Genomic DNA, 17,881 nt, shown 5'->3' with positions numbered 1-17,881 from the left:
AATTGCAATTCCCTGCCTTTTAAAGGGATTTCTTGTCATATTTCAATGTTAGGTGTTTATATCTTTCAATATTCCTTGTCCTGCTGGTGCTATACAATCCACGTCACTTCTAGAGCGCAACCATCATTTGTAGAGAAAACAAAATACCTTATAATTCCTCTACTGTAGTGGACATAGTCCATACATTCTTTGATTATATCCAGTACCTTTCATTGCACGTCGTTCAGCACTTACTATATGCACCAGAGACATCATCCACATATAGAGCGACAGCATGTTTGATTCATAACACAGACAAATGTAGAGTTTCTAATTTGGGGTGAAAACTTGAACTGGACTTGAATCAGGAAACTTAACCCAACTAACACAGCAAGCTATTTCTAACTGGTTTAAGCTTTCCTGCCACCTCTCAAACTTGATTCACTCACAGGATTAAATGGGTCACTCTGCATAGGAAAGCAGGATGTTACTCGATCAACCTTTTGGGGGTTCTCACTGCAGGTGCAGAGAGACACATTTGAGCCGTATGTAAATTGTGAGATTCTTGTCTAAACGACTAACAATCCTTTTATTTAGACATCTCCATTTGTGTTCCTGGGGGAGGAGAAACTTCAAGTTTAGCTAATCTGGGATTCCTTAGACAAAGTGTCTCACACAGAGTGAATTATCTAACGTATCTAATTATCTAGACCATCCCTGACAGGTTTGTGTCTAACCTGCTCTTAAAAATCTCCAGTGATGGAGATTCCACAACCTCCCTAGGCAATTTATTCCAGTGCTTAACCACCCTGATGGTTAGGAAGTTTTTCTTAATGTCCAACCTAAACCACCCTTGCTGCAATTTAAGACCATTGCTTCTTGTCCTATCCCCAGAAGTTAAGAAAAACAATTTTTCTTCTTCTTCCTTGTACATACTTGAAAACTGTTATCATGTCCCCTCTCAGTCTTCTCTTTTCCAGACTAAACAAACCCCTTTTTTTTTCAATCTTCCCTCCTAGGTCATGTTTTCTAGACCTTTAATCATTTTTGTTGCCCTTCTCTGGACTTTCTCTAATTTGTCCACATCCTTCCTGAAACGTGGCGCCCAGAACTGGACACAATTCTCCAGTTGAGGCCTAATCAGTGCGGAGTAGACGGAAGAATTACTTCCCATGTCTTGCTTACAACACTCCTGCTAATACATCTCAGAATGATTGCTTTTTTTGCAACAGCATCACACTGTTGACTCATATTTAGCTTGTGGTCCACTATGACCCGCAGATCCCTTTCCGCCGTACTCCTTCCTAGACAGTCATTTCCCGTTTTGTACGTGTGCAACTGATGGTTCCTTCCTAAGTGGAGTACTTTGAATTTGTCCTTATTGAATTTCATCCTATTTACTTCAGACCATTTCTCCAGTTTGTCCAGATCATTTTGAATTTTAATCCTATCCTCCAAAGCACTTGCAACCCCTCCCAGCTTGGTATCGTCCGCAAACTTTATAAGTGGACTCTCTGTGCCATTCTCTAAATCACTGATGAAGACATTGAACAGAACCGGACCCAGAACCAATCCCTGCCGTAGTAGTAGAGGTCTAGTCACCCGCTGCTGGCTGTTCAGACAATCTCTGCGTTCCTAGCTCTTTTAGCCTTTCCTCGAGTGAGCCACTGCAGTTGATCGTTGATGCTGCTCTGCTGTGAATTCACTCCAGTTCTGCCCCTTCCTCGCTTCCATCGCACCGTACACTTGCTATGCAGCCTGCCTTGCAGCTCTTCCGATGTATCTCAGCCATTAACTTTCCGCCTTCCTGCTGCTCCAAGATGATGCCCCCTCCCCTCACATAACACTGACTTGGCCGCTCTATCGTGGATTTCTAAGGTGCTATCCCCGTGGTAGTGAATCACCGTCACCTGCCCATTCCCACGCTGGGCCTCTCCTTTGAATTCTGACAATCAATGACAAGCGGCAGTTTTGCAGTTTGGGCAAACATGCAGTGTCCTGTAGACAGAGACTGCCAAACTCATTTCGCTTGTGACCCAAGTCACGTTTGTCTTTCTTTCACCAGCGATGACAGGATAGGGACCTGCCCAACTCACAGAACCAAACAGTGGGAAACTGGTTTAGAATCATAGAATATTGGGGTTGGAAGAGACCTCAGGAGGTCATCTAGTCCCACCCCTGCTCAAAGCAGGACCAACACCAACTAAATCACCACTAGGTGCCAAACCTACTTCTGATTGCCCCCTTCACCCCCTGCGCTCACTCTATTTATGACTGAGAGGAAGGTCTGTGTCAGCCCAACCCCTCTGCAGGATGGAGAGAACTAAAGGTACATCCACACGGCAATTAAAATCCCCCGGCTGGCATGACTCGGGCTCACATGGCTCAGGCTAAGGGGCTGTTTAAGTGTAGTGTAGACGTTCAGGCTCAGGCTGGAGCCCTGGCTCTAAGATCCTGCGAGGTGGGAGGGTCCCAGAGCTCAGGCTGCAGCACCAGCCTGGATTAAAACAGCCCCTTAGCCCAAGCCCTGCAAGCCTGAGAACTTGCCAGCTGACATCCTTATAGAAGGTGCCTGTCCTGCAGCCCTCAGGGGAAGTACAAGTTAATGCAGCAGCCATGAGAGGTGTATCTCCTTTCCCTGCAATGGTACGTAATAAGGGCTGCACGCTTCTGAGCTTAGACAGGTGGAGCTCATTGCACACAGCAGGGGCTCCTGGCATCCTGCCATGCCCCCAGCAAGCTGACCGTGTGGCCCCCTCCGATCCTCCTTCCTTTCAGTCCTACTTCCCCAATATCTACCCTGCCAGCCACTCTGTGTCAACCCCCATTCCCATATGGCAAGGGCTCTGTGTTCCCCTGCATTCCTGCCTTTCTTCCACAGCAGGATCTCCCAGTCTCCCCCACACCAGGATTTCTGCGTGCCCTCACCCCTGCTCCTCCTCTATATCATTCTTCTCCCCCATGCCAGGGGCTGTGTGAATGCCCCCCCTTGCCCTCCCTTAATTTCTCCCCCCAACATTTGTATTGATCTGGGAGGAAGGATAAGCCATTCAGGGTGTCAGCATATTAAACTCTATTGGGAGGATGGGCTGAGATGAGACTGGTGTCTCGTTATGCTGGAGGATGTTAAGGGGAGCCACCAACCACCAGTTCTTTGATCCATAGATAACTGTAGAGGAGCTTGACTAAACAGCTGTACTAAACAGATGGCGGCTCCCCGGTTTCTCCCCAGATCAATAGGATTCTGGCCTAGAACGTTCCCTGAAATCCTGGAATTGATCAGATGCGGCATTAAAAAGCTATCACATTACAGACAGACAAACCACAGAAATGCCATCAAGCTTACTAGCTCGGACAGCCATCCTGGATTTGACTGACACACACAGAGTGATTGATTGGCAGTCGGTATTAAGCCACGATCAAGTTAAACAGAAAAATGTCAAGGATAAAAAAAAAGAAATGTATTCCCGTGCAGCTTGTGGGAGGGAACTCAAAAGCAGCAAACAGGAGGCAGAAAAGCAGAAACCAGAGAGGAAAAAAAACCCCACGTTTCCTAAGTAATGTAGGATCTATAAATAAATCAGCTAACAAACACCAGCTTTTGGGGAGATTTTAAATCTGCTGAAAGAGACCCTGTCACTATAAAAGTCAAGCAATTAAATAAAGATTCCTTACTGCTGGCACCAATAATATCACAGAAAATTAAAATGTTAAGTTTTGTGTTCAGATACCACAGAGATAATTGTATGATCATTAGAGACACAAACAGACAGATCGATAGAATTGCTACAATCTTTGGTACTGTACTTTTCACCATTTATGGTGTTTGTTTAATTCTTGCATTTCTCTCAGTTCTGAGGGTAGAACTAGACTGGTTAGTTTCATAGTGGTATATAGTCAGTTTCACTTCCCAGCTCTCAGGGACTACCTAGCACAATGCTGCTGTGGGGAGGTTCATTCATAACCTTTAAGAAGGAGGATGAAGTCACCCTTTCAACCCCCAGGCATTTTCATTAGGTTTAATAACCCCACCCCACTCCAAAAGCAAACACACAAACAAAACCCCACTACATTTTGGACCTGAGTTGGTAGACGCTACAATGTCCCTTTAAACATCCTTACGCTGCAGATAGGATAAAGCACATTCCAAACCAGAGCCCTCACATTAAAAGGAGGAACTTTAGAAACAAAGCCATTTTTGATTATTATTTTGGCTGCTTTTCTTTTATCCTAGTATTCTAGAGCTGCATTGCATTCTTGCTGGTGTCATAGCATATGCTGCCGGAAATGAAAGCAGGAGACTGTGCTTGCCTGGGTGTTATCTGTAGCGTGGGTGGGAATGGGAATGACAACAGTGTGTTTGCATGAATAGTGGATGTGTGTATGCAAATGTGCCATGTATGAATGTGGCATATTTGCATGCAAATGGGGTGCTTGTGTGTATAAACATGGTGTGTATGTATATGGATGGATGTCTGTGTTGGAAGGGGAAAGGGAGAGCAAGCTGCATGCTGGTACTTTATTTATATTGCAATAGTCCTACGCAAATTTCCTGGATTATGTAGCCCCAGGAAATTGGATTTCAACTGGGGAAGAATGCTTTGAAGGACTATCATCTGGAAATATGCAGTACCATGAGTTCCTCAGTGAGTGTTTGGATATGCCAGGCTCCTCTGGCTTATGCAGGAATGGAAACACAGGAACAAAGGCCTTATCCTTTACAGGTTTGGGAGCTCAGGGTGCCCATCAAGTATCCAACCTATTGGTTTTAACGACAATTATTTACACTTTGCTAAAATGGGGGTCTCTCCTTCCCCCCCATCTGAGAAGAGCTCTGCGGGAATGTGCTCTCTGCTCAGCAATATTAACAAGAAAAGGAACCGGAAACCATCAAAGGAGTTCAGGGAACTTACCAAGCAGAAGAACAGGAGAAGCAGTGCCTGGCTATAAAACAGCTTTCTTAAGCCTGCAGCTGGTTGGCTCTGCTGCATTTAAAGGAACAGTCCCTAGAAAAGCATGCTGGGAAAATAGTGCTTACAAGAGGGCAGGCAAGCTGGTCTCAGAAAGACACCAAAGGGATCAGGAAGTTACTATGAAAAGTGCTCTTGAGTTGTACATTTCCCGGCTATACCAAGAGCCCCTTATATGGGGATGCTTCCATCCTTGCTGGGCCCTTCTGTGGGTCAGTGTCTCAGTCCCCTCAGCACATGGTGCTACAAGCTGGGCGGAACCTGACCAATGGGTCCAGGGTTTTTACTGTTAACAAGAGCCAGCAGCTTTTAACCGCTGCTCTTTTAGACCGTATGTTGGACTGGGTTTGAAAGCTGCTTTTTAGAGTCATGTCTCAGAGATGACAAAGATCTGATGGCAGCACCAGCCATAACCAAATCCAGGATGAATTACTTCTGCCTGTAGTTCCCGCGGTTGTACCTAGACCACTTTGCACGGGGGTTTTCTATCCAGTGGTAGTGTGGTCTAGTGGGCTGAGCTCAGGGTTGGCCCATACAGGTGGCAATGAGCACAGTGTAAATGCCTGCATCCTGGGTAACCAGGAGCTCCTGAGTTTGAATCCCATCCCTGCCAATGATTCACTCCATGGTGTTTTGCAAGTCCCTGAGCATTTCTGTTTCCCCAAGTGTACAGTGGGGATGATAATAATGCTTCCCTCCTAGGCAGAGAAGTTTAGTTCATTCATATCTTTGAAAGCCTTGGATAGGAGACACTATGAAAAAGGCAAAGTATCATGGGGAAAAAATCTATGGCATTCAGGACACTGAGATTGTCTTTGTGCTGCACAATCAGATGGTTCGGAACGTTATGGTGACAACGTGGCTAGCAACTCAGAAGCCTCTGCTTCTGGAGAATCTCCGCTACCTGCCAGTAGTACAGGAGACTGACACATAGATGAGCAGTGCTGATTCGAACCAGAAGAAGGCCACGGCACGCTTGCAGCCCAGCAGATTCATTTAGGTTGGTAACCTTAGTTACAGTGTTGTTATTTATTCCTTTCCCTTGGTTATTAATTTCTATGAACTGTCCACTCCTGCTTCTGTCCTGTGGAGACAGTCAGCACAAACCCTGAACATCACTCACATGGGACTTACATTGTGGTAGCCCTGTGCACAGGGCTGGGCTTTTTCACGCTTCCTGTATAACTTCCTACGAAGAAAGGATGTGGGGCACAATGGCCCCACCACTTAGGGGTCAGGGAGGTGGAACGTAGGAAGGAAAATCCACCCCAGAGGCTATCTAGCACCATCCCACTCAGAGGGCTCTCCCTCCAGTCCCACTGATGAGTCAAATTCATCGTCCCTCTTTGAAAGGCCTCCATCCTCCCCGTGAAGGAAGCAGAACAGAGCCAAGCTACGGGCAGCGGGGGTAATTAACGTTGTCTTGCCCCAGGGGTCATCACGCTGCCATGAGTGTCAGGGAGGCATCGAGGCAGGCAGAGAGAAGGGAAGGAAATGGGAGACGTCACTGAATAATGTTCTTTATCCAGGGCTCCTCCAGGGCAGCAGCGCCAGTCACAAGCACCGCTGAGCAGCCCTGATGGTTTGGTGTGAGACACTCATTGCTCGTTAGGGGGCTGCTTCTCACCACCTCCTTCACCTCCCCTAGATCTGATTTGAAGGGATAGCCACAGGCCCTGGCTGGCTGCGCTGCACGTCCCATGAAGGAGCACGTGCCCCCGGTGCCTGTCAGCGTCACCCGGCCCAGATCTCTCATCGGTAATCGCCCCATGGCTGAGGAGAGCTGCTGGGCAATGTTGCTTCATGAAGAAGCAGCGAGCTATGTGCCTTTTCTGTGCGACAGCAAGGGTTTGCAGATTAGCAGCTCTGCCTTGACCGTCCGGCCCTCCCAACCCACCGTCCTTGGGAGGGGCGTGAGGGATGCTTGACACCCACTGAGGTGCTTAGCGAGGACTCAGAAATCCCTTTTCCCCAGACTTTTGTCCTGTTAAAATGCTGCTGTTCCCGGTGTGATGTTTCAAAGGGATTCTTAGGGGGATTATGTCTCAGGCTCGAACCGCAGAGTGAGGCGATGCCTTTGCCCTGTCATCGGGACGATGGAACGAAAGAGAGCTGAAACCTGATAAGCAGAAAGGATCCTGCCAAACTCATCCTGCAGCTCAGAGGCTTATTTCATTATCTGATAGTCCCTCTTTTGCGATCTTCTCCTTTCCGTGAGACGGCTCTGGGGCTGAAATAAACACAGCCTGGAGCAGGCCTGTTTGTGTTACCCATCCTAGCACAGGGTGTGTCAGGCTCCCCCTGCCAAGGGCTCGGCCATTAGAGGATAACAGCCTATTCCTGCTACCAGCTAATGAGGCTTCTCCTTTAAGTCAAGTGGTAAAAGTCTGTGTTGTGGTGCTGAAAATCCAAATTCATCTGATGATTCACGTGGGGTAGGTGGGTTGTCACATTTGCACTGTTCATGTTAAGAATGAGCTCCCAAATTCATAGATTCCAGAGCCAGAAGGGACCGTTGTGACCGTCTAGTCTGAACACAGGCCAGAGATCTTCAAAATAAACTGCTGGGCCCAGAAGCAAAGGAAGTGCTTTCAACTCTACATTCCTTTCCAGCAAATCCAATCCACCTTCCCGTCCCCATTTGCCAGTTCCAGTGAGGTCCTTAATGGCATAGGATAACATCACAGAGGTACTTTATAGGGCAAGCCGCCCCCCAGGCCCAGTGCACATTCTGGCATCAAGTGGAATGCACCAGCCACCGTAAGTGTAGAGGGTGCAGAGTTCCTAACTGCTTTCTCTGATGCTACATTTCTGCTCCTTTCCTCTCCCACCACAAGTACTCTTTTTTCCTTCTTCTTCCTTGAACCACTCTCCCACCTATGACAGGTTTCAGAGTAACAGCCGTGTTAGTCTGTATTCGCAAAAAGAAAAGGAGGACTTGTGGCACCTTAGAGACTAACCAATTTATTTGAGCATGAGCTTTTGTGAGCTACAGCTCACTTCATCGGATGTATACTTCTCCCACCTATGTGCGTCTCTCTACTTTTGAAGATCAATTATCGTTTAGTCCTAAAATGGGTGAAGATTGAATGAGGGAGGAGTGTTGATATTTTATCCAAGCCTTTTTCTTTCTTTCTTTCTTTCTTTCTTTCTTTCTTTCTTTCTTTCTTTTTCTTTCCATTCATCCCACGCTCAGGACAGTGATCTCAGAACCCTATCACCCCGGTACCTGAGCATCTGGGTAGTGCACCCAACCTTACGCTGTCCCTAGACCAGGCTCCTTCCAATAACTACAGGTACCTTGCAGAAAATCAGATGGATTGTCTGAATCCTGTGGAAGGTAAAGCAGGCTCCTGGGCACGGCTCCATTCCTCTGCATCATACCTATGCTTTGTCCATTCCTTCCAGAGCGACCCATCGCAGTAAAGAGAGAAGGAGAGGAAACAATTACTAAGAAAGAAGCAGCTGAATTCCAAAGGCCTGAGGATTTACTGCAGGACTGAAAACTCACGAACAGCTGAGTCTCCTCGGTAAAATGTCCGCCTGGCCCTCCCTCACCTCTGACCATCATCCTGCTAACTCCATTTCTGGTGTTTATGGCGGCAGTAGGATTATGTGGTCATGTTTTAGCACCCTCCTGAAGTGAGGTTACAAATCAAGGAGTCATCTTCACGATGAACAAGCACAGCAGAGCTAATGAATATTAAATCTTAACTTCATTAACGGTGACTTGGCAGGGTCCAGGTGTCTTATTTTTCTAATTAACAGTGTCCAGTCTCCCCCACTGCCAACACAGAGACAGGCCGTTGCCAGGCCTTGGTCAGAGTAGTTCGGGCAGTAGGAAGGCTCAACAGCAGGTGAAAAACCAAGAGGATCAGCGAACGAGGAGCTGCTGCCATGGAAATCTGGGAGTCTGCTCCTAGCGTTAGCACTAGCGAGGGCCAGAGATGGGTCTGACGATTTCTCATGCGACCTCTCATTTAGAGCCCCACTCCAACTGCCCAGCGAAGTCAATGGGAGCCTTTCCACAGTAGCTGCCTGCACACACAGTGAAAGACGGTCCATAGCCTGAAGCGCTTACAACTTAAATGAAGGCAATCTCATTAACTCTATTTTAGAGGAGGAAGCAAGGCACAGAGAAATTAGCTGACTTTCCAAAGGTCACTCAGGGAGTCAGTGGCAGAGGTCAGACTTGTTCTGTGTTTGCACGGAAGGGTCCTGGGGCATGATTGGGGCTCCTAGGCCCTACAGTGATACGAATAATAAATAAGGATAAGACGAATAAAATGTAGACCCCCCCCACCCTCGGTCTCTGGGCACATGGAATGGGAACCCCACTACTTCCCATGAACACAGTGCAAGAGAGAGCTCCGGCCCTTGAGGAGCACAGAAGGCAGGGGACTTTGTGTGTTTAAGAACATGGGTGGGTGTGTCTGCGTGAGAGAGAGAGGAAAGCGATCAGTTTGATTAAAGGCTTGTCTGTGCTCCAGGGCTTACAGTGGCATAGCAATGGGGCTGCAACGGTAACCCCGTGGTGTAGGCTCTACTGGGAAGTTGCTACAATGGAAGCACCCCTGTGGTGAGTGTACTAACTCCAGCTCCCCCAGAGACGGTAGGTAGGCTGGAGGAGGAATGCATCCACCCACCTAGCTGTGTCCACACTGGGGGGTTTTGCTCGGGGTAGCTGCCGTGCTTAGCGGGTGGATTTTCACACACAGCCCCGAATGCCATAGCTATGTCAACCTACGTGTTAAGTGCAAATCAGGCCTCCCCATCAAAGGAGGGCACTGGCATATGTCTGAGGCTACATGTACACGACGGGCTAGGGGTGTGATTCCCAGCTCGCATACATGGACTCGTGCCAGTTTGTTGAGAGCTGGCACCAGTATCACTAGCCATGTAGCCAGGGTAGCACGGCTGAAACACAGACCCCCAGAGGTCAGCTGGGTTTCCCCTGGCACGGCTGAGCCGCCCAGCCACTCTCTGTGGGGCTGTAACCCACACGCCACCTGGGTGTGGAGCTCTGTCCCATCTAGTGGCACCGTGACCACTTCGAGAGCGAGCGAGAAATGAGTCTGCTCTGCAGCCTCAGCTAACGGTGGGCTTTTAGCTCATGCTGGAGAGGCTCGTGCACTAAGCTCCAGAGGTCTGCGGTTCGATCCCGCCGGCCGCTGGCCAGGATCTGTCGGCTACTATTTATACTCGCACTAGTTCTCCTCACGCTAGCACGAGCAGGTGTACGCGAGCTGGGAATCACCCCCCTAGATCACAGTGCAGATTTGGGGGGGAGGGATAGCTCAGTGGTTTGAGCATTGGCCTGCTAAACCCAGGGTTGTGAGTTCAATCCTTGAGGGGGCCATTTAGGGATCTGGGGCAAAAATTGGGGATTGGTTCTGCTTTGAGCAGGGGGTTGGACTAGATGACCTCCTGAGGTCCCTTCCAACCTTGATATTCTATGATTCTATGTAGCCTAAATGTCGTCAGGCAGCAGCTCTCTAGTTGGTTGCAAGGGGTCTTATGGCTCAAATCCAGCAGCCGAACCCATCCTTGCACTCATCCAGGACCACAGCACAGAGAGCTACCAAGCTTAAACTGCAGCTCTGGCTTCCAGCAGGCAATTGTGTGTCAGATGCCTGACTCCCCCACTCACCGTCACACACACGTGCACACAGAGCATGACAGCATCGCCCTCGTAACCGCACACGTCACAGTTCTCAGGAACACTGAGGGCCTGATTCTCATTTACACTTAGGTCCCTTTCAGTGCAAAAGGGCCTTAATGTAAATGAGAATTAGGCCTCGCCAAAGTCTCCTTGCAAGTTCTGATGAAACCTGAATTATTTCTGGAGTGAACAACGTCTGCAATATTTACAAGATGTGCTGGTGGCAAACAATACACTATGTGTACACACAGCCTCCAGCATGGACAGACACAATTCACCTTCACTCTTTCATGTGCACTTGACACACACACACACAGCCATACAGGGGCACGCACACACCTTCTGTAGGTCATCTAGGCTAGCCAACTTTCTAATGGCAGGAAACCAAACACCCTTGCCCCGCCCCTTCCCTGAGACCCCCGCCCCTTCTCTGAGGCCCTGCCCCTTCACCGAGGCCCCAGCCCCCCGCTTACCCCATCCTCCCTCCCTCCGTCGCTCACTCTCCCCCACCCTCACTCACTCGCTCACTTTCACCGGGCTGGGGCAGGAGGTTGGGGTATGGGATGGGGTGAAGGCTCCGGCTGGGGGTGCAGGCTCTGGGGTTGGGCCAGGGATGGGGGGTTTGGGGTGCAGGAGGGGGCACCGGGCTAGGAGGTGAGGCTGAGGGTTTAGGATATGGGAGGAGGCTCCAGGTTGGGGCAGGGGGTTGGGGTTAGGGTGTAGGAGGGGTTGAGGGCTCAGGCTGGGGGTGCAGGCTCTGGGGTGGGGCCAGGGATGAGGTGTTTGGGGTGAAGGAGCGGGCTCCGGACTGGAGGCATGGGGCTGAGGGTTTCAGAGTGTGGGAGGGGGCTCCAGGATGGGGCAGGGAGTTGGGATGTGGAAGGAGGTATGGGCTCTGGGCTGGGGGTGCAGGTTCTGGGGTGGGGCCAGAAATGAGGGTTCAGGGTGCAGGAGGGGGCTCTGGATTGGGGTATGGGAGGGGTGAGGGCTCCAGCTGCATGTGTGGGCTCTGGGGTGGGGCTGGGGATGTGGGGTTTGGGGTGCAGGAGGGGGCTCAAGGCTGGGGCCAAGCACTTCGGAGTGCAGGAGGGGGCTGAGTGCTGGGGCAGAGTTGGGATGTGGGAGGAGGTGCGGGCTTTGGGAGGTCCTTCAGCAGCCCCATTCCCAGAGCGCCTTGCATCACTCGAAGACAGGGATACCTCGAACTCCTGGTGCCGGCAATGGTGTGACCGAGCACAGGGTAGCCGCAGGGGCACACACTGCAGCCGGAGGCCAGCCACAGGAGTGTGAGAAGTGGGCAGCAGTAGGAGCTTCGCATGCCATGGCCCCTCAACAGCCAACTCCAGCTGGAGCGCTCGTGGCCTGACACAGCCAATGGGAGCTGTGCCTGTGGGCGAGGAGCGGGGACAGCACGCGGAGCCCCCCTGGCTGCCCCTCCACCTAGGAGCCGGACATGCCGGCCGCTTCCCAGGAGCCGCGCGGAGCCAGGCAGGGAGCCTGCCAGCCCCGCTGTGCCACCAATCAGACTTCTAATATCCCAGTCCGCAATGCTGACTGGAGCCGCCAGGGTCCCTTTTCGACCTGGTGTGCTGGTCAAAAACCGGACACCGGAAACCCTAATTCCATACTCATCAACAGCCATAAATATTTCATTGAAATAATATTCAGAGGCTATTAGAAACTCACAAGAAGAAAATTACAATTGAGCCAAGATTTATGGTATTCCATGAACTGGGCTAAGAGGCATGATCTGAGCACAGATGGGGGTTAGGAACTCGTGAGTTAATCTCTGATCCTTCTGAGGCCTTGGGCAAGTCATTTCCACCTGCTCTGCCTTAGTTTCCCCATCTGTAAAACAGGATCCTGAAATTTACCTACCCCCTTGGTTTGTTGCGATGATAAATGTTCACCAAGTGCTTCGAAGATGGAGAGCGCTGTGCAAACGATGACACTGGCCTTTGTGCTTTGGAGCTGTGCCAAAAAAAATCAAATTTCTAAACGTGGGTGCCGAGATGCACCTTTAGGCCTGGAATAAGTCACCTGATTTGCGGGTGCTCAGAAGCTCTGGAAACGGGGCCACTTATTTACCTACCTAAATATTGACGCAATTGCCTGTCTTTAAGCACCCATGACATGTTTGCCTCCAGCATCTTTGAAACCAGCACTAGGAAGCTGGTATGAAAATCCCACAGCACTGACCCCGAGTGTACGTGGCAGGGTAAATATTTGTTTTCCCACCGTGGGCTAATTCTAGGTTCTTTTGCTTTGAGTGGACCACAGCACTGGTTTCTCTCTCCACACCCCCCCAAACCCCCTCACACACAGAGGAACCCTGGGCTCTCTAGTACTTAGACACCACAGGCCTGAGCTAAGGTTGCTATGGCAAACGTCCTTGGCATCTCTCTGATTTTGTGAGTGCTCAGAATTGTGAGTGCAAGGAACACACCTCACCCAGTCACATCCCCATGGCCAAAGCAATGTGTAGCCAAGAGCCGGGCGGGCGTCTGCTTGAGAGGCAGCCCCATGGCTGATGGGCATTGCAGAAATGGCCCAGGTGAGGCTGTGGGAAAAGTGGTCTCCCTGTGGGTGAGCTCTGAGCTGGTGTGTGTGTGGGTGAGCTCTGGGCTGATCTCTCTGTGTGTATATGTGTGTGTGTGAGTGAGCAAGCTCTGAGCCACTGTGTGTGTGTGTGTGTGTGTGTGTCCTCTGGGCTGATCTCTGTGTGTGTATATGTGTGTGTGCGCACGTGTGGTGTGTGAGCGAGCTCTGAGCCACTGCGTGTGTGTGTGAGAGACAGAGGCTCTGGGCTGGTGTGTGTGTGTCTATGTGAGAGCTCTGGGCTGCTCTGTGTGTATGGGAGAGACAGAGGCTCTGGGCTGGTGTGTGTGTGTGTCTATGTGAGAGCTCTGGGCTGCTCTGTGTGTATGGGAGAGACAGAGGCTCTGGGCTGGTGTGTGTGTGTGTCTATGTGAGAGCTCTGGGCTGCTCTGTGTGTGTGTCTATGTGAGAGCTCTGGGCTGCTCTGTGTGTGTGGGAGAGACAGAGGCTCTGGGCTGGTGTGTGTGTGTGTCTATGTGAGAGCTCTGGGCTGCTGTGTGCGTGTGTGGCTGCATGTGTGCGCGCCGTGGGCTGATGGAGCCGCCCGGGAGGGGGAGCAGCACACGCACCGGCAGGGGATGAATCCCCGCATCCTCTCCTCAGTGCTGTCAGGGCAGGAGAAGCCGCGGGACCGGGAGCCGCAGCCCGCAGCGGGACAGGGCGATCGGGATCGGCGCATCTCCCTCCAGCAGCAGTGGGGTAAAAACAGCGGGACAGGGGCACCCGCCCAGATGCAGGAGAGTGGGCGGGCGTGGGGGGGAAGGGCTGAGAGAGGGGCAAATCCATCCATTTGCAGTGGGGCAGGGCAGAGGGAGGGGCACTCCCAGCAATCTGCAGGGGGGTAGGGACGGGGCATCTCCAGGAGGTGCCGTAGGGTAGGGACCGGGGCCATTCCAAGCGGTGCAGTGGGGTAGGGACGGGGCATCTCCAGGCGGTGCAGTGGGGTAGGGACCGGGGCCATTCCAGGCGGTGCAGTGGGGTAGGGACGGGGCATCTCCAGGCGGTGCAGTGGGGTAGGGACCGGGGCATCTCCAGGCGGTGCAGTGGGGTAGGGACCGGGGCCATTCCAAGCGGTGCAGTGGGGTAGGGACGGGGCATCTCCAGGCGGTGCAGTGGGGTAGGGACCGGGGCCATTCCAGGCGGTGCAGTGGGGTAGGGACCCGGACATCTCCCGGAGGGGGTGGGGCGGAACAATGGCTCGGGGAGGAGCCGCGGGATCGGGGCCCCTCCCGGTGGGCTCGGAGGAAAGCCCCTTCCCTGCGCCGGGGGAAGGCAGCGATTGCCGGCCAGGACCGGGTCCCGCTGCCTCTCCAGCCTCTTACCCTCCCCCTTGCAGAGCCGCGATGCTGCCCTGGCGCAGGAACAAATTCGTGCTGGTGGAAGCGGAGCGCCGGGGCAAAGCGAAGAGCCTGGGCCCGGGGCTGAGCTACGCCTCCCTGCTCTCCAGCTTCCTGCGCTCCTGCCCGGACCTGCTGCCCGAGTGCCCGCTGGAGCGGCTGGGCAGCGTGTTCCGCAGCCGGCGGCACAAGGTGGAGCTGAACCAGGAGGACCCCACCTACACGGCCTGGTACCTGGGCAACGCGGTCACGCTGCAGGCCAAGGGCGAGGGCTGCACGGACGAGGCGGTGGGCAAGATCTGGGCCAAGAGCGACGGCGGGGCCAGCGGCACCAAGGTGAAGCTGACGCTGGGGGCGCACGGCATCCGCCTGGCCCCCTGCGAGGCGCGGGGCGGCGCCGGCGGGCGGCGGCCGGGCCACGCCTACCTGCTGCCCCGCATCACCCACTGCGCGGCCGACGGCCGGCACCCCAAGCTCTTGGCCTGGGTCTACCGGCACCAGGTGAAGAACAAGGCCGTGGTGCTGCGCTGCCACGCCGCGCTGCTGGCCAAGGCGGAGACGGCGCGGGCCCTGGCGCGGCTGCTCCACCAGACGGCCAGCGCCGCCTTCGGCGACTTCAAGCGCCTGCAGAGGCTCAACGACTCCCGGCGCCTCCAGCGCCAGCGCCTGGGCGACGCCGTCGTGCCGCGGGTGCCCGCCCGCAAGCTGCTCCACGGGCAGTGCCCCTACCGGCCCCGCGCCGACCGCAGCCGCGGCGCCCGCCGGCTCAGCTCCATCCTGGAGGAGGAGGAGGGCGGCGGCGAGGAGAACCTGGGCGGCTCCCGCAGCCCGGCGCCCTCCGGCGGCGGCGAGCCTGCGGCTGCGGGCGCCAGCGCCCCGCAGCGCCGGGAGCGGGCCGAGGTGCTGACGTTAGCCCGGGAGATGAGGGGCTGGAGCCTCCGTTCCCCGGCGCCCTGGAAGCCCGCTCGGGAGGGACCCTGCTGGTCGGGCTGCTGAGGCCCGGAGGCTAGAGACAGCCCCGCTGCCTTGGCGGAAGGGCCCGCCTGGCTGGGGTGAGGCTGGGCAGAAGGAGGCTGGAAACGCCACCGGCAGCTGGGCCCCTGCCCGGTGCCCCTGGCTGCTGCCTTTGCAGCCGGGGAGAGGCAGATCGCCGGAAGCGGACAGCAGTCAGCGGGCCCCGCGGGCTGGCGGGGCTCGCACACAGATAGACTGACCTACCCTGCCTGCCCTTAACACTGCTTCACTCCTGCCATCCGAGTACGGGCACCGGCTCCGGCCTGGCCCTTTCCCCTGATCTTCTTCTGAGCGGACACTGAAATGATCTCGACCGGTTGGTGCATATATCTCCATCTCTTACACACACACACACACACAGAGAGAGAGACACTTGCTAACCGGCTGGGAGAAAGACTGCCCTGACTCTAATGACTGGCATCAAAGCCATGGGCTGGCTCCTGCTAAACTGAGACATGCCCGCACGTTCTGGAAGGGGGAAGAGTTCCCTGAATGGGCAGCTGGCAGGGAGCAACTCTTGTGTGTATTTTGTACTTCCAGTGATTTCAAGAGAAAGAGAGAGAGAGACACACACACAAACTGCGGGTGGGGGATTATATTTCCATTTCAGCAGAGGGAAGCAGAAGCTGGTCCAGCTGAAGTGACTTTTACTACTTGATCTAAACTAAAATTTATATATTTAAAAAAAAGCCATCTATTTACAGAGAGATGCCCTTAGATTTCACTTCTATTACAACATGCAATTTTTCTGTACAGTTTTGTACATGTCACATAGGACAGGTGCCTGTATGTGTCTGACACTGGGGAGGGGATGTGGTTTGGGGACGGCATGTACAGCACTATGGGGCTGAGGGTTTGATTTTCAAAGGTGCTGGGCCCCCACAGCTCTCCAGAAGGGGTTGTGTGAGTGCTCCAGAGCTCTGCAAATCAGGACACAGTTACATGGCTAAAGATAAGTGTCTAAATTCATATTTAGGTACCTAAATAAGCATCCTGATTTTCAGTGATGCTGAGCACCAGTTGTCTTTGATGGGATTTGGAGAAGTTCAGCACCTCTGAAAATCAGCCCTCTTTGGTTTAGGTAGCTAAAGGAGGGTTTAGCTGTCTACAGTTTGGCACCCAAGTTTGGAAAATTTGGCCCTGGGGTGCCTAGCTGTGTCTTAAGGAGATGGGCTATAGAACACCCAGGAGCCAAATTCTTCATCTTGCTTTGGCTTCAACGGGGTTACATCGCGGAAAGATTTGGCCCACATGTGTGCGACTCTGGGGATGAGATGCAGAGCATCACACAGAGAGCACACACACACGCATATAATGTGGTAATTGTAATAAAGTTTCTCTGCGCGTTCTGCAATATGATTACTGTGCTTTATCTTTTGTAAACATTTAGCTGCCATTGTATCTCAAGAGCAGTAGTAGCTGGAACACAAACCAGCTCAGTGCTGGGTGAGGAATCGGGCTTCTATCTATTGATCTATTTCAGAGTTTTATACCGCTGCCCTTCACAGTAGTATCTGAGTGCCTTCCTGTCAAATTAATAGTGGTATCAACATTCCTAGTGGTCTTCATGGAGACTCTGGCACCTCTCCCTTTATGGGGTCCAGTCTAGGTTCTGGACCAGGAGGGTCATTTGGCTAGATTGCGTACCAAGCACTGATTATAAATGAGGGATTTTACTGCTCTGTTGGGATGGTGATGATGACGTTTGCGTGGGTGTGTATGTGGGCGAAGATTTGTTTGCTAAAAGGGGGTTGTGTGTGATTATTTGGGGAGGGTGCATGTGCATATGAATCTGTGTGATTGTGTCTCTCGGTGTGTGCCTATGCGTGTATCTTTTCCAAATGTGTACTCACACTTTGTGTGCATTTCGTGTGTCTGCCATGTGCACATGTAGGAATATAGCTATACATTTGGCTTCAAACTGGGGAGCTGTAGCAGGATGCCCAAAGCCCACATGCTGACGTTCAAATTAGCATGTACCGCCAGTAAATTACCTGCAAGTGCATAAATACCTCCTCTAAGTGCCAATTTCGATGACCAAATGTGGGATGTGGCTGTCCCATTCAGGCACTTGTTTGACAACACAGCCCTGTATTTCTCTGTGTGCTGTATGCAGGGTAGATTGTAGACATGAAAGCATCTCACCCTTTTTGTGTGGCGCTCTCTGGAGATCAGCCCCTAGCAACCAATTTCCAGAAAAGAGAGAAACTCTGGAATGATTCTGTGCCCTAACATGGAGGAACGTACCGGAGTGTATTGCAGAAGGAGGAGAAAGCGGGCAGGGGTAAGCAGTTTTGCAAGCAGACAGCTGCCTTATTCCC

The 17,881-nt window shown here is 52.4% G+C and overlaps 1 protein-coding gene across 1 annotated transcript; it reads left to right on the top strand.

Annotated features, from left to right (window-relative positions):
- Positions 1 to 14,552: 14,552 nt before the first annotated feature.
- Positions 14,553 to 16,874, top strand: FAM43B (family with sequence similarity 43 member B). Its single transcript, XM_077837208.1, has one exon. It carries the CDS (start codon positions 14,553 to 14,555, stop codon positions 15,540 to 15,542), a length of 990 nt encoding a protein of 329 aa, XP_077693334.1. The 3' UTR covers positions 15,543 to 16,874.
- The last annotated feature ends 1,007 nt before the right edge of the window (positions 16,875 to 17,881 follow it).

This window comes from Eretmochelys imbricata, chromosome 18, assembly GCF_965152235.1.
Source record: "Eretmochelys imbricata isolate rEreImb1 chromosome 18, rEreImb1.hap1, whole genome shotgun sequence".
Taxonomy (NCBI): Eukaryota; Metazoa; Chordata; order Testudines; family Cheloniidae; genus Eretmochelys; species Eretmochelys imbricata.
The sequence above is the reverse complement of the archived record's forward strand: the minus strand, read 5'-3'. Positions and strand labels throughout refer to the sequence as shown.

What these genes read in the sequence shown, in the direction of transcription:
- FAM43B (XM_077837208.1), top strand. Translation starts at nt 14,553, where the DNA reads ATGCTGCCCTGGCGCAGGAACAAATTCGTGCTGGTGGAAGCGGAGCGC.